The sequence below is a fragment of the Rhinatrema bivittatum genome, chromosome 19 (genome assembly GCF_901001135.1).
Source record: "Rhinatrema bivittatum chromosome 19, aRhiBiv1.1, whole genome shotgun sequence".
Lineage (NCBI taxonomy): Eukaryota > Metazoa > Chordata > Amphibia > Gymnophiona > Rhinatrematidae > Rhinatrema > Rhinatrema bivittatum.
In genome coordinates this window covers 34,273,419-34,288,232 of record NC_042633.1, presented here as the reverse complement: position 1 = coordinate 34,288,232, position 14,814 = coordinate 34,273,419, and the positions used below count along the sequence as shown (strand labels likewise).

The 14,814-nt window shown below is 49.2% G+C and overlaps 1 protein-coding gene across 1 annotated transcript in view; it reads right to left on the bottom strand.

The window, feature by feature from the left end:
- Window positions 1–14,814, bottom strand: part of NOTCH3 (notch receptor 3) — a 95,234-nt gene continuing 80,420 nt past the window's right edge. Inside the window, exons 22-31 of the mRNA XM_029584516.1 lie at window positions 14,695–14,811; window positions 12,989–13,312; window positions 11,965–12,113; window positions 5,893–6,109; window positions 5,467–5,551; window positions 4,069–4,234; window positions 3,252–3,556; window positions 2,832–2,979; window positions 1,739–1,836; window positions 1–1,504 (exon numbers count right to left, since the gene is read on the bottom strand). Coding sequence (XP_029440376.1) covers window positions 74–1,504; window positions 1,739–1,836; window positions 2,832–2,979; window positions 3,252–3,556; window positions 4,069–4,234; window positions 5,467–5,551; window positions 5,893–6,109; window positions 11,965–12,113; window positions 12,989–13,312; window positions 14,695–14,811 — 3,040 coding nt within the window. The 3' untranslated portion in view covers window positions 1–73. The remainder of the gene's footprint in view (window positions 1,505–1,738; window positions 1,837–2,831; window positions 2,980–3,251; window positions 3,557–4,068; window positions 4,235–5,466; window positions 5,552–5,892; window positions 6,110–11,964; window positions 12,114–12,988; window positions 13,313–14,694; window positions 14,812–14,814) is intronic.

The following is a 14,814-nucleotide window of genomic DNA, read 5'->3' as shown; positions in this document are numbered from 1 at the left end:
ATATATATACACATACACAGACACAAAGGAAGGGAGGGCCAATGCCCCAGTTCTTCTTGGTTCCCTGGCCGCCTCACGCGAAGACCTGCATTTTGGCAGCCTGCTCGGGCAGGTGCGGGATCTGCGTCTGCGAGGGCCCCACCACCGCCGGGCTAGGGGTGGAATCGGACCAGTCCGACATGGAGTGGGGGGAGGCCGGGCTGCACCACTGCTCCGGCGACTCTGGGGAAGGGGTCAGGTAGGGATGCTCGTTGGGCACGTGCAGGTAGTGCTTGGGGGTGCCGTCCTGCGCTGGGGCGTAGCTGTGCTGGGAAGGAGGCGTGGGGTAGTCCTCCATGCCCTGGCTGCCGCCGCCGCTCTGCTGCTTGTAGTACTGCTGCCGGGCTCCCTGGGGCTCCTTGGGCGAGATGGGCTGGCCGGTGGTCCTCTCCGGCAGGCGACCGATGTTTTGCTGGATGGGGTGGGCACCAGCAGGCGGTGGAGGCGGAGGTGGGTGCATGGGCGGGCCCAGTGTCACAGGCGAGGGCTGTGGCTGTTCTACCGTTGGCGCCTGCACCTTGATGGGGCTCTGCTGGGCCAGCACTTGAGAGCCGCGGATCATGGAGAGATGGTTCTGGAGGAGCAGGCTCTGCTGGAAGCTGGGGGGCTGCTGCTGGAGTAGGTTGGGGTGGGAGCCCCCCGGGTGCACCACGTTGAGCACCGGATTGCACTGGGATGTTGGGATCCGGCCGTGCCAGTCGAAGGGCATGGCCACCGGGCCAACCATGCCCAAGCTGACGCCCAGGCTGCCCGCGTTGACAATGCAGTTGGGCTGGCGGGCAAGGGAAGCCATGGAGACACGGCTCTGCAGGGGATTCATGGACAGGATGGAGGCAGCCGCACTCTGGGCCTCGCCCAGGTCGCTCAGCTGGGCCAGCGAAACGGTGAAGGGCCCGTCCATCATGCCATGGATAATAGGGGTGGAAGGAACAGACATAGAGGGAGCCGTGGGGTGGAAGACTCCTGGCGACGCCATGATGGGAGAGGTAGGGTTGGCTATGTAGGCGCTGCGGGGAGAATCCAGCGAGTCGACAGGTGAGAGGGTGACAGAGCTCTCGATCAGCGATCCCTGGCAATCCAGCGTCAGCTTCTTGCTCCGCCCTTTGGCTTCCTTAGCCTCTCGGGCAAGGCTCGCTGTGCTGCCCGCCGCGGCGCTCTTGGCACCAGGACGTCTGTTCTTCTTGCCTTGGGGCGTCTGCTTCAGGTTCGACATGAAGCCGTTGGGCGGGCACATCAGTGGGGAGAGAGTGTGGCCCCCCATGGAACTCCCAGGCCCCTGGGGGCTCCTGACGGTGTTGTGTTCGTCCAGCAGCTGCACGATGTCGTGGTGCATGCGCTCCTGAGCAATGTCCCGTGGCAGTCGGTCCATGTGGTCCGTGATCTCCCGGTTGGCAAAGTGATCCAGCAGGATTTTGGCTGCCTCGTAGCTCCCTTCCCTGGCGGCCAGGAAGAGTGGCGTCTCTTCCTAAAACGGCACAAAGAAAACACATGAAATCAGTGATGGGTCAAGGGACGCGTGGCACAGTGGTAACAGGCTTCTCCCAAATAAGCTGCCGCCCACCCCAACCAAGCTTTGCTTTTAAGTCAAAAAGAACGCGGTCAACTGTGGCAGGGTTGCTGCCTGATTACGTGGCCAAGAGAGCTGGGCAAGCTGTGGCATGGTCTCTACCTGCACCATTACTGCAGCCTCACACCTTACCTTGCTGTCCTGCATGTCCTTGTTGGCGCCATTCTTGAGTAGCGCGACCGTGGCTTCAATGTTGTTCACCGCTGCGGCCCAGTGCAAAGCCGACTTACCTGAAGTGAAGATAAAGCAGAACGGGGGGCATGAGGGGGAAGGCAAACGCACCCCAAGTCCCAGTACATTAACAAGCAGTCTACATACACTTCCTCCATCCCTTCGCACAGGCTTCCCTCATCCAGCTCCCAGTAGGGAGCAGTTATGCACAGCCTTTCACTCCTTCCTATCCAGGAGCCACTCTTTTCCCCCATCAGGGAGCTGTCATACATGGGCCTCTTTTCTTACTATCCGGATGAGAAAGTGTATCATGCATGGCCTCCCATAAATGCCCTGGTTTTCCGCTATCCTTCCTATATACGGAGAGATCCACATTCAATGCCACTTATCCGGATAAGTTCTGACTTGTCTGGCTAAGGGGTGCAGTTTAAATAATTGGTCACCACTTACCTGGATAAATACTTATCTGGCTAATTGGTGGGAGGGAAATGGGCATAACTGAGAAGAGCTGAGTTAGCCAGATAACTTATCCGGCCAACTCTTGTCAGCCCATAGGCCTGTCCTAAAGTTAGCCAAGTAAATTTATCTGGATAACTTTAAGATAGCCGGATATATTCAGTGTCATGGCTGCGCCATTGACTACATAGGATAAGTTAGCCGGAGAAGTTAATCTGGCTAGCCAGCCGAACCGCACAGTGACTGAATATGGACTTCATAGATTCTAAAGCCAGTGGGGTTGCCTGGTCTTGCCAAGTGCATGGTGGGATGTGGCATCAACTAGAGATACTCCCATGGCGCCTCTCACCCACCACACCCTATGGCACTTTAAGTGTAGTACTGGGGTCTCCCTTCTCACCTAGCAAAAGGGTGGAGGCCATGGGCGTGACTTCAACAGCCCTAGAAAACCAGATCCAGAACAGGAATCACCGCCTCCCTTCACTCCCAGCACAGGGCACCGGCCATGGGAACATGCCGAGGGTGTGCATGGAGCCTCTGGCCAGGGGAGGAGGAGGAGGAGGAAGAAAAGGGGGATGCTCATTGAACACAGACGTACCCAGCTCGTCCACAGCATTGACGTCGGCGTGGCAGGCGATCAGCTCCTCCACCATCCCCTCCACTGCCAGCCGGGCAGCCAGGATGAGTGCCGTGGACCCATCCAACATGCGGGCATCCAGGTCCGTGGAGCGGTTCCGGATCAAAATCTGAAAGAGGCGGGGTGGGGCAGGGAGGAAGAAAGAGGGAGAAAGGGGGGTGGGAACCCTTTGTTGAATAATTGAAGGTGAGAACAAAGAACATGTCATTCTCCCCTCCTTACCAACCCCATCCCAAGCTAACCAGGAGAATTCAGGTCCTAGGAGCAGGCACAGCAGCGGAAGTCAGAGGGAGGAATTGACCCCAGGCTGCAGCCGGGGTGAAGGGGCTCTCTCCCCCACCCCCATCTCCCTCCCCTCATGTCGAGCACACAAGCTCTCACCTGGAAGACGCCCTGTGCGTCAGCGGCCACGGCTGCATGCAGTGGGCTGCGTCCCGTGTTGTCCTGGGCGTTGGTGTCGGCCCCAGCATCCAGCAGACGCTTGGCTGCGTCGGCCCGGGCATAGCGTGCTGCCAGGTGCAGGGCCGTCTCCCCCGTGCGGTCCGTCTGCGCCCCCAGGTTGGCACCCTGGCAGATGAGGTCGGAGATGATGCTGGCGGAGGAGTCCTCGGTCTCTTCGTCCTCGTTCACGTCCAACTCCATGCCACCACCACAGAAGGAGGCTAGCATTAGCGGGGTAAAGCCATCTGTGGGGGAAGGGAGGAGGCGGGGGCAAGAGAAGGGATGAGATCAGAGACAAACAGGGGGAGGACAATGAGGCACTGAGAGCAGGGGATGAAGGAAGGAGCAAGAGACAACCTCCCAGGCACAACTATCAGCAAATGATAAAAACATAGATATCACAAAACACGTTTGACAACTGGTAGACAGAGGGACACTCAACCCATCAGCAAAGTCCATGCACGGAGTGGAGAGAGAGAAAAACCGTAACAGGATTCAAATCCCACTTTCCCCACTGATGCTCCTTGTGACCTCAGGCAAATCACGTTACCCTACACTGTCTCAGGTACAAACTTAGATCATAAGCTCCCTGGGGCTAGGACCAGCTTTCTCTATCTGAATCTACCTTGCCTTGAGCTCGGGTTTGAAAAGTTGAGTAATTAAGCGGAAGGGGAGAGACAGAGTGTGGGGGGAGTAGGGGGTAAGTGCCAGTGTGTGGGCCACACCACAGAACCCCTGGCTGAGGCAGGATATGTACCGGGGCCCCGGACATTGACATCCATGCCATCCGTGTCGAACTCCCCCTGTGGCGGGGTCAGCGCCATGGAAGGGGGCATCCGGATATCGGCAGCGGCCAGGTGATGCTGGGTCCACTGGCGGCAGTCCACAGGGTCTTCGCTGTCCGACGCGCCATGTTCCTCCACCTGTGTTGGGGGGGGAGAGGGTTAGGGAGAGGAGAGGAGACCAGGAAAGGAGAAGAGAAAAGCAATATCCACCATCAATCCCTGTGCCCTGATTGACCGCAATTCCCGCCCCCCCCCCCCCCCCCAACACACTTCCCATAACCTTCCAAACAGTGGTATAACCATAGAGACCGCACTGGGCTCCTCTCTGCAGACCCGTGAATATTTCACTTGGCTCTGGCAGTCCGAAATCCCAAGGCTCCAGGTCCCCATCTGCACCGTTGTTGGGGAAGGCGGCAAGGGGGAAGCCATCTGCGGTGCAATGTCACCATGCTTTGGGGGGGGGGGGGGCGGGCAGAGGAAAAAGCAGGGCAAGCCGCAGAAATGAAAAATTCAAATTTCTACCATGCTTGCATTTTATCCATGCACTTTGAGAAGCTCCCAGAACATGACACCCTTCCCTGTGCTTCAACGAGATGACTAAATTTATTCTCTCTCAGGGTCAATGTTTGAAAGGTTTAACCAACTAACTTGAGGACTCAGCTGGTTAAAAAGCCCGCTTGGCAACATTTTCCCACATTACATTTACAGACTTCTATTCACAGGGCAACCAAAAATTTAGTGGGGACATACAAAAAAAAATGTGTGGGGGGAATGTGTTGCAACACTCCCCCCCCACATTTTTTTGTATGTCCCCACTAAATTTTTGGTTGTGACTTGTTTAACATCAACTTTCTGTGTTAACCAGATAAGCTTAGGCAGGCCAACCCCAGCTGTCCAGAGAGTGGCCCTAAATAGAGTCAGACAAAAAAAAAAAAGCAAAGCTCTTCTTCCCCCCCCCCCACCTTTTTTTCTGTTTTTTTTCTAGCCTAGTGAATTTCAGTAGAATCCACTCGGTGATTTCGCGACAGTGGGGAAAATGAATGGTAAAACAAACAGTAGATTTATGGGAGAATCCATGAGGGAGTGAAGGGCTGGGCCAGGAGGAGATCCCTGGAGCAGGTCCTATGGGGAGGGGGAGAAGTGTCTCTCCAAGGGGACATTGTAGGGAGTGAGGGGTGACATGCAGACCAGGCCAGGAGGGGAACCCAGGCCCTATGAAGAAGTCTCTCTCCGAGGTGACCCTGGGAGAAAGGGGTGACATGTAGACTAAACTGGGAGAATCCAGGTCTTATGGGGGAGCATCTTCCCAAGGTGATGCTGTGATGAGTGAGAGGCAATATACAACATGGGAACATGTCGGGGTGCCCTACTTTCAATCTCTTGGCCTCAGGGCACTCTGCGTCCAGCCAGTCCTCAGAGGGATCACCAATCAGACTCTCGCCCTTGGAAATGCTCCTGGGGAGAAAACGAAGGAGCACCTGGTTATACAATCAGCGAAGAGCATAGCTGTATACAGCACATGCATTCTCTCGCACAGACACACTCGCAAAATGCCACACACAGCAATGGCAAGAGTCAGGCAGGCACGCGCACACACACATGCAGCAATCAATAGAGCCACATAGGAAGATGTGAACAAACCCACAGTCTCTCTCCCACACATTCTAATTGTGTTACCACAGAACATGATTCTGTTCATGACAACCAGGGGAGGGGAGCGGGGAGGTGTGTATAAAGCCATTTTCTGACTACAAAGTGCTCTAGCTCTGTCAAAAAAAACCCCAAAAACTCTTTACTTCATGCCGAGCGAGTCCTGGCCCAGGGGCTCTCGGCGGTTCTTCTTGCTACTGCCCTTCTTCAGGTTGAACCCTTCAGGGAACCAGAGGTGGCTGTTCTCCCGTTTCCGGCGGGCCACCAGCACACCCAAGACCAGGATGACCAGCAGGATGACTGCTGCCACCACCACAAGGGGCAGCAGCTTTATGGGGTCCGGCTCCGAAGGGAGACGCTCGCCTGACCGGGAGGGAAAAAAAAAAAAAAAAACAACAAGACACGGCATGAAACCCACAGACACAAACTACTACAATATGACAGCTGCCACAACAAGTCACTTGAGCGAAATCTTCCCATATAGTCAATTCCTTAGATTAAAAAGATTGTGCACGAATGCACATACTTTTGAAAAAAGATCAATAGAAATGAAAACTCGCTTTTTAGAAAGTGGCTATCCAGAAAAGTGCATAGACTATGGTTTTGTGCGCGTATCCAAACAAGAACATTCCACATTATTTAAACCAAAAAGAAAACTGTTAACAACAAAATAGTATGTCCAATCACATATAAAGGCTTTTCCTATGCTATTAACAAAATTATTAAAAAATATTGGTATGTATTGCAGGTGTTACCAGCCTTCCAAGGAAAAGAAGTTATGATAGCAAATAAACATGATAAGAACCTTAAAGAGTTCTTATCCCCATCAGCCTTACTGATTAACCATCCCTTAGACAGTAGACCGACTGGCCACAGACCATGTGGTAATTGTAGTGTGTGTTGTGTAAATTTGAAAACAAATAACCTTATCGTTGACTTTACTAAGAAAAAGTTTAAATTAGAGTGCTTTATGAACTGTAATAGTGAAGGTGCAATCTACGTAGCAGTCTGTCCTTGTGGGAAAATGTACGTGGGAAAAACCATTAGACAATTCAACAAAAGAATAATAGAGCACAAAAGTGCTATTAATAGAAAAACTGAAGGAAAACCTTCAGTAGAACACTCTGTTAATGCTGGACATACATTTAAAGATTATAGATTTTGCGTTATAAAAAAAGCCATTCCTCAATTGGAGAGGTGGTGACTTCAACAGAACCCTATTGAGATTAGAACAAATATTTAAATATGACTTTAACACTATGCCGCCTAACGGATTAAATTGTGAAATCGATTTTGGAGTTTATCTGTGAATTACATGGTGACAGTATGTGATTCCACCCCTCCATCTTCTTAATGTCTATTTATCATTAAAGCTTTTTTTATCATTCAATTATACATTTTTCATTTTTCAGAGTGTCACTCATATGTCATCTTCTATTTTTTATTTTTTTCTATTTATTTAAATATTTTATCTCTTTATCTTCTATTTGTTTTACTGACATATCACTATTTTTATTTGTATTATAATTTACAATCCATACCCCTTACTGTTTTATCTACAGATACATCTATCCCATCATTTTGTGCCTATATCCACACTATAGATTCAATTTTTTTATCTAAAGCCTGTCCATATTACTACACCAGCAAGCAACAAGTGGAAGGTAAAATTAACAGATCACAGTTATCTTTAATATTGGTTTCTTTCTAATTTGGCTGTAAACATTGATTTTCCCAGCCTCTTACCACCTTATTAAGAGCATTTAGAGCTTTCATTTTTGTTTTAAATACCTTCATTAAGTTGTTTAACCATATGCCCTTCCTGTATTGATTGATAAACAGTAAGCAAGTTAATTTTACAAATCCAGCAGCACACCACGGCTTTGAGTAACATTGCGTTGTCTGCCCCATATCTAGGATATTTAAGGTTTGGCAGTAGAAGAGGACTGGAAGGCTCATCTGCATACTGCTCCCAGCATCCCCTGGGAGAGGAGTCCAGAGGTCACCACAAGCGATCCAGGGATTGAATTCCACAGCCCCAGCTTCCAGAGGCCCCGCACTCTTTGCAGTAGAAGAGAACCAGAAGGCTCATCTGCATACTGCTCCCAGCATCCCCCGGGAGAGGAGTCCAGAGGTCACCGCAAGTGATCCAGGGATTCAATTCTACAGCCCCAGCTTCCAGAGGCCCCGCACTCTTTGCAATAGAAGAGGACTGGACGTGCACGCCTAATGGTGCGTGAATCTCAAACTCTTCAATTAACTGACTGAAGATCAAGTTATTGGTGGTTAAAGAGGATTGGTGAGTATTGCTTTGGGAAATCTTTGGACTTATAAAAGTTTGGCGAAAGGTGAAATAGAGGGATATATTCTTTAGAGTTTGTGTGTGTCTAATTAAAATTATCCATTGTACCTGAAGCCTGGAGGGTGGCCAATGTAAACCCAATATTTAAAAAGGGCTCCAAGGGTGATCCGGGTAACTATAGACCAGTGAGCCTGACTTCAGTGCCGGGAAAAATAGTGGAAACTATTCTCAAGATCAAAATCGTAGAGCATATAGAAAGACATGATTTAATGGAACACAGTCAACACGGATTTACCCAAGGGAAGTCTTGCCTAACAAATCTGCTTTATTTTTTTGAAGGGGTTAATAAATATGTGAACCGGTAGATGTAGTGTATTTGGATTTTCAGAAGGTATTTGACAAAGTCCCTCATGAGAGGCTTCTAAGAAAACTAAAAAGACATGGGATAGGAGGCAATGTCCTTTCGTGGATTATAAATTGGTTAAAAGACAGGAAACAGAGAGTAGGATTAAATGGTCAATTTTCTCAGTGTAAAAGGGTAAACAGTGGAGTACCTCAGGGATCTGTACTTGGACCGGTGCTTTTCAATATATATATATAAATGATCTGGAAAGGAATACGACGAGTGAGGTTATCAAATTTGCGGATGATACAAAATTATTCAGAGTAGTTAAATCACAGGCAGACTGTGATACATTACAGGAGGACCTTGCAAGACTGGAAGATTGGGCATCCAAATGGCAGATGAAATTTAATGTGGACAAGTGCAAGGTGTTGCATATAGGGAAAAATAATCCTTGCTGTAGTTACACGATGTTAGGTTCCATATTAGGAGCTACCACCCAGGAAAAAGATCTAGGCATCATAGTGGATAACACATTGAAATCATCGGCTCAGTGTGCTGCAGCAGTCAAAAAAGCAAACAGAATGTTAGGAATTATTAGGAAGGGAATGGTTACTAGAACGAAAATGTCATAATGCCTCTGTATCGCTCCATGGTGAGACCCCACCTTGAATACTGTGTACAATTCTGGTCGCCGCATCTCAAAAAGGATATAATTGCGATGGAGAAGGTACAGAGAAGGACTACCAAAATGATAATGGGGATGGAACAGCTCCCCTATGAGGAAAGACTGAAAAGGTTAGGGCTGTTCAGCTTGGAGAAGAGACGGCTGAGAGGGGATATGATAGATTTCGTTCTCATATTGAATGTAAAGCTTGTTGCTGATTTACTGTTTATTGTGAACCGAGGTGATGTTATTAACGTGCCGCAGTATATAAAAAAACCAAAACGAAATAAATAAATAAATGAATAGAGGTGTTTAAGATCATGAGAGGTCTAGAACAGGTAAATATTCTAGACCTCTCATGACCTTTCAGATAATAGAAGGACTAGGGGGCACTCCATGAAGTTAGCATGGGGCACATTTAAGACTAATCGGAGAAAGTTCTTTTTCACTCAACGCACAATTAAACTCTGGAATTTGTTGCCAGAGGATGTGGTTAGTGCAGTTAGTGTAGCTGGGTTCAAAAAAGGATTGGATAAGTTCTTGGAGGAGAAGTCCATTAATGGCTATTAATCAAGTTTACTTAGGGAATAGCCACTGCTATTAATTGCATCAGTAGCATGGGATCTTCTTAGTGTTTGGGTAATTGCCAGGTTCTTGTGGCCTGGTTTGGCCTCTGTCGGAAACAGGATGCTGGGCTTGATGGCCCCTTGGTCTGACCCAGCATGGCAATTTCTTATGTTCTTAATAGCAACATGAATTTAGGTTTAATTATGTCTGTTTATAATTAGAATCTCAAGACACTACTCCTTATAGTCTCCCTGGTCCAAAAGGATAATTATCTATTATTGCTGTCCGATGGTCGTCTGCTTTCTCTTTACGACCCCAGCACGTCGCAGATATCACCTCATGTAATTCTTTTTATGTTCTACGTACAGGCGATCTTTTTTTTTTTCCATGTATCAGTCGATATGTCCGCTATTCCCAGAACTGCATTACTCTCTCTTAAAGTTCTTCATCCGCGTTATCATACTTCCTCCGTTCACGTAGCCACTTTTCTATTTCAACCAGTCTCATTTATTTGGCGCATTTTCCCCTTAAGCAACGCGCGAGTTCTCATCACAGCGTTCACTTAATCACACCAGTAAGAAATTCCCCTGAGCGGACACCCAGTTATTTTCTTGGCTCGCATGCAGATCACCTAGAACGCGCCTATGTTTTATGCACAAATAGAAAGACAAGTGTGGTACATCGCTGTGTAGAGTAGCCTCTTCTGTTTTTTTTGAGACCATTAAACCCCTTGTGTTATTTCCAGCGCGGCTCATCTTTGCACACAAATTTAGGTCGGAGTGGAAGTAAAGCTGTATTTTGATTTTTTGGTTCTCATTCGGTTAATTTAGTAAGTTACTTTATTAAAAGGGGGTGCCTTTTCAGTTTCTCTCTCTGACTCCACCTGCTGGAAGGGAGGCATAACCCAGCGGTCTGGACCGATCCGGGTACGTACAGGGAACGCTATTTTTATTCTTAATTTCTCAATATGGGTCAATATAGGCATGCTCGATAGCCTTTACAATATAAATTCCTCACCATTTGTTACATTTAAGGCAAAAATTAATGCATCAACCAGGCAACCGTTAAGAAGTACACAACGAAAGAAAGAAAAATGTGCTAATATAAGTGCGCACACAGTACGGATCTCTTCATTTTACCACATATTTTTCTTTGCTAAATTCCTCGTTTTATTTCCTTTTTTATTTTAATATGAGGCACTTCCTTTTTTTTTTTTTTCTAAAATTCTCATAATTTGCAAAAATGCAATCAAGAATGCCTTGATATACACGTATGGCCATCCAAATATAGATATACATATAAAGTTACACTGAAGAAACATTTCAAAACCATATTTTTCTAAATCCTCAAATAGGGGGATTTCGAATAAGAAATATTTTTAAGGCACTTCCTATTATTAGTACCTGTTTCACTATAATCTTTTAAATTAAATGTTTTAAAGATTGGGGGGGGGGGTAGTACTGACACCATGTTCTGTAATGTTGTTCATAATACAAAATAGGTACACCTTATTTAAAAGGAGCAGTGAGATTCTGATGTGACCCACGTTGTTCATTTAGAGAAAACAGAACACTACATACAGGTATTTCATACATTAAAACAATCTAACGCACATATGTTTCTTGAAAACACACATTATTGGTTAATATGTTTTTATGTATTTTATGAGTCAAACTTATGCATCTTTCTATGTTATTTTCAATTTTTAATATTTACAAGCATTTCTGTTTTTATTACCAGTTACTTTTACTTGTGTTTATGCGTGTATTGCTTTGATTTGAATTTATGTTTATTGTTTATGGCACTTCTGATGCCTTAACATCTTTATTTGTTTTTAAATGTTTTTAAACTTACACTGTATGTATGTTTTAATTATAGCAGCCCCTGAGGCAGCTCTAACCATAGAGCGAAACTCTGCCAGAGTTGGGCCCACATACTGCGTGAATAAAGTATTTTGCCAATACACCGATCTCATCTTTTTTGGTCGCTACATAGCTATATTGGATCGGCTTCCGGTTTGTTTTTTTTTGGGCCCATATTCTGCCCATAGGCAACCTAAAAAGTGAATAACTGAGGCCATGAGCTGCGGAATACAATGGGCATCGTAGTTCTACACCCCCGTGTGACCAGGCATGGAGATCACCTCCGTTTATGGAGAAATTATTAATTCTACCTCCCCACCAAATCTCTTTACAGCCCTCTCCCCAGAGGCCTTGGCCAGCCGAGCTGGGAACAGGTTGTCCTGACCCTCGGCCACCGTCGAGAATAGAACCTGGGTCTGGACGTGTAGTAACCCTTCCCCCTCCCCCCCTTTTCTCCTGCTCTCCTTCCTCACTCACCGCGGACCTCTCTGATGGGGTAGGGGAACTCCAGCCTCTCCACGGCGGAGAGCGCCGCCAGGTAGTCGGCCGCACTTTCGGCATCCGGGAAGCATTTGTCCGAGGCTTGGAAGCAGAGGCGGTTGTCGATCTCCAAATTAACGGTGGATCTGCAGAAAGAGAGAGAGACAGGAGAGAGAAAGAGAGAGAGTCAGAGGCACAACTCATCACGTCAAAACACGGAAAATCCCTCACACAACCAAAAGAGGCGATGCCCAGGGGCTGAACCTGCCTCTAGACCAGTGGTTCTCAACCCTGTCCTGGGGACCCCCCCCCCCCAGCCAGTCGGGTTTTCAGGATATCCACAATGAATATGCATGAGAGAAAATTTGCATGTTATGGAGGCAGTGCATGCAAATTTTGTCTCATGCATATTCATTGTGGATATCTTGAAAACCCGACTGGCTGGGGGGGGGGGGGGGTCCCCAGGACAGGGTTGAGAACCACTGCTCTAGACGGAGGCTCAGGAACCCCCCTCCCCCCCCCCCAAAAAAAGTTCAGACCCTAACACCCCAAAATCTGCCCAACCTTTCTCCAAAGGTCTTGGGGTACCCTAGGTTCAGAGTTAGCCAAAAGATCACACTCTCTCTCATATCCCCCGGGATCCAAGATTACAGCCTCCGACTCCCCTTCCCGAGCACAAGTCTGGCCAAAGATCAAGGCCTGGACCCAAGGTTACTCAAACATCTCGGCCGCCTCACCCCCATCCCTTCCTCCAAACCGTCCCTCTCTGGACACAAGATTGCGCCAAGGTGGTGGGAGCCTGCCTCCTACCCGGGGGCCTACAGATACCCTAAAGGGGACGCAAAGTTATCCCAAGGTCACCCACCTCCACCCCGTGTCATCAGAGCTTAAACCGAAATCACAGCTGCTCTCCCCCCCCCCCCCCCTCCACGGCCCACCCCCCGTCGTGCAACTTGGCCCAGGCTCCCTAAATCGACGTGCCGAGGGGGGGGTAGGGTCCGCCAGCCACCCCACAGCTCACCCGATGACCTCCTTCTCCAGCTCCCGCCTCTGCAGCCGGGAGGCGGGGCGGTAGTAGGGGTAAATCATGAGGTTGCCCTGCTTGTCCAGGCGGAAGCGCACGGAGGTGTGCAGGATGGCGCTGAGCTTCTGCAGGAAGGCGGCCCCCGTGCGCCGCAGCTCCTCCGGGGGCAGCAGCACCACCACCACCAGCACCCCCTCCGCCAGGTGCTCCGGCACCTCGCCGGCGCAGTCCAGGCCGTCCCAGCCGCACTCCTCGTTGTTGCAGCCCTGGTCGCAGTGCCCGTCCCGGAAGTGGTTCGTGCAGTACTTCTCGTACAACGGGCTGTGCGGGAGATGGAGGGCAAAGACAGGAGATGGGGGGGGGGGGGGGGCAGAAGGGAATCAGAGAGACAAGGAGGGGGAGAAAAAAGAAACAGAGACAGACAGACAGAGACACACAAAATCAAAAATATAATTATTGTACAACTCAGGACCAGGAAAAAACTTAACCAAGTATCGATGCCACTCCTGCTAAATTTCTCTCCACAGCCAAGAGTCACTGCCCCGAAGGGACAGAAGGGAAAGGCAGGATGTGTTCAAGTTCGTAAATCGATGCTGCCAGAGCTTACCGACTCACAACCCAAACTGAGAATTTGCAAAAAAAAAAAGATGAGGCTGGCATGGACCTGCAGAGGAAATCCTGAGCCCACAGGATGAAAGGACCATGGGGGGGTGGGGAGTTTCATAGAAATGCCAGGACGAAAAGGGCCACGGGAGGGTCATCTAGAGTCTTAGAAGAACAGGGATGAAAGGGACCTCACGAGGTCCTCTGGAGTCATGGAGATAGTCTGGAAGAGACACCAACGTGGTCAACTAGAATCCTAGAACTCTACAGATAGAAGGGTTCTCAAGAAATCATCTAGAGTCAAGGCACTGTCGATTTCCTGAAAACCAGCTTGGCTAGGGGTTGCTCCAGAACTGGCTTACGAAACACTGATCTAGAGCTATAGATACAGGACCGAAAGAGACCTCAGGCATTCGCCTAGAGTCATGCAAAGAGAGAACCGTGAGAAGACCTTGGGAGATGATCCATGAGGAACCTCAGGATGTCATCTACAGCCACAGATAAGTCAGGTCGAGAAGGGATCTCGGGCAGTCCCATCTGAAGTCACGACTGAGAGGGGGACCTCAAGAGGTTTAATCGAGTCCATCCCCTGGCACCTAAACCATCCCAGGCAGGCACATGGTCTAACCTACTCCTAACCGTGGAGATCCCAACTCCTCCCAGGGCAACTCATTCCAGCACTTGGTCATCCACAGAAAGTTCTCCCCCCCCATCTCTATGCAAAATCTCCCCTATTGCAATTTAGGCCCATTACATATTGCTCCGACCCCCTCTCCACTTCCTGCAGCTGAAGCCCGCTATCGTGTCACTGCCCTCCCCGTTCTTCTCTTCTCCAGGTTAGTTAAACAAACCCAAACGTGTTCACCACTGACCATGTCTGGACCTCTTTCTTCTCGCTGCTGTCTGCACCCCCCCTCCCCCCCCCCCCTCTCTCAAACATCTCTAGGCCTCCGCTGTCCAGGGGATTCCCTTCTGTAGTACAAAGAGGCCCAACCAAGCAGAAGAGATGACGGCCGCACCGTCATCCCCACGCAGTGCACGACCGTCCGTGTCTCCCCCCCCCCCCCCCCGACCCCGTGCAATGCCTGGATGGTGCTCACTTGCAGCTCTTCTCCTGGCTCCTGCAGTCGAAGTTGTCGTACAGGCACTCGGCGGAGTTGCAGGGCTCGTCGCATTGGCTGTTGTTGAAGAACCGCCAGCACTGCAGCGCCTCGCACCTC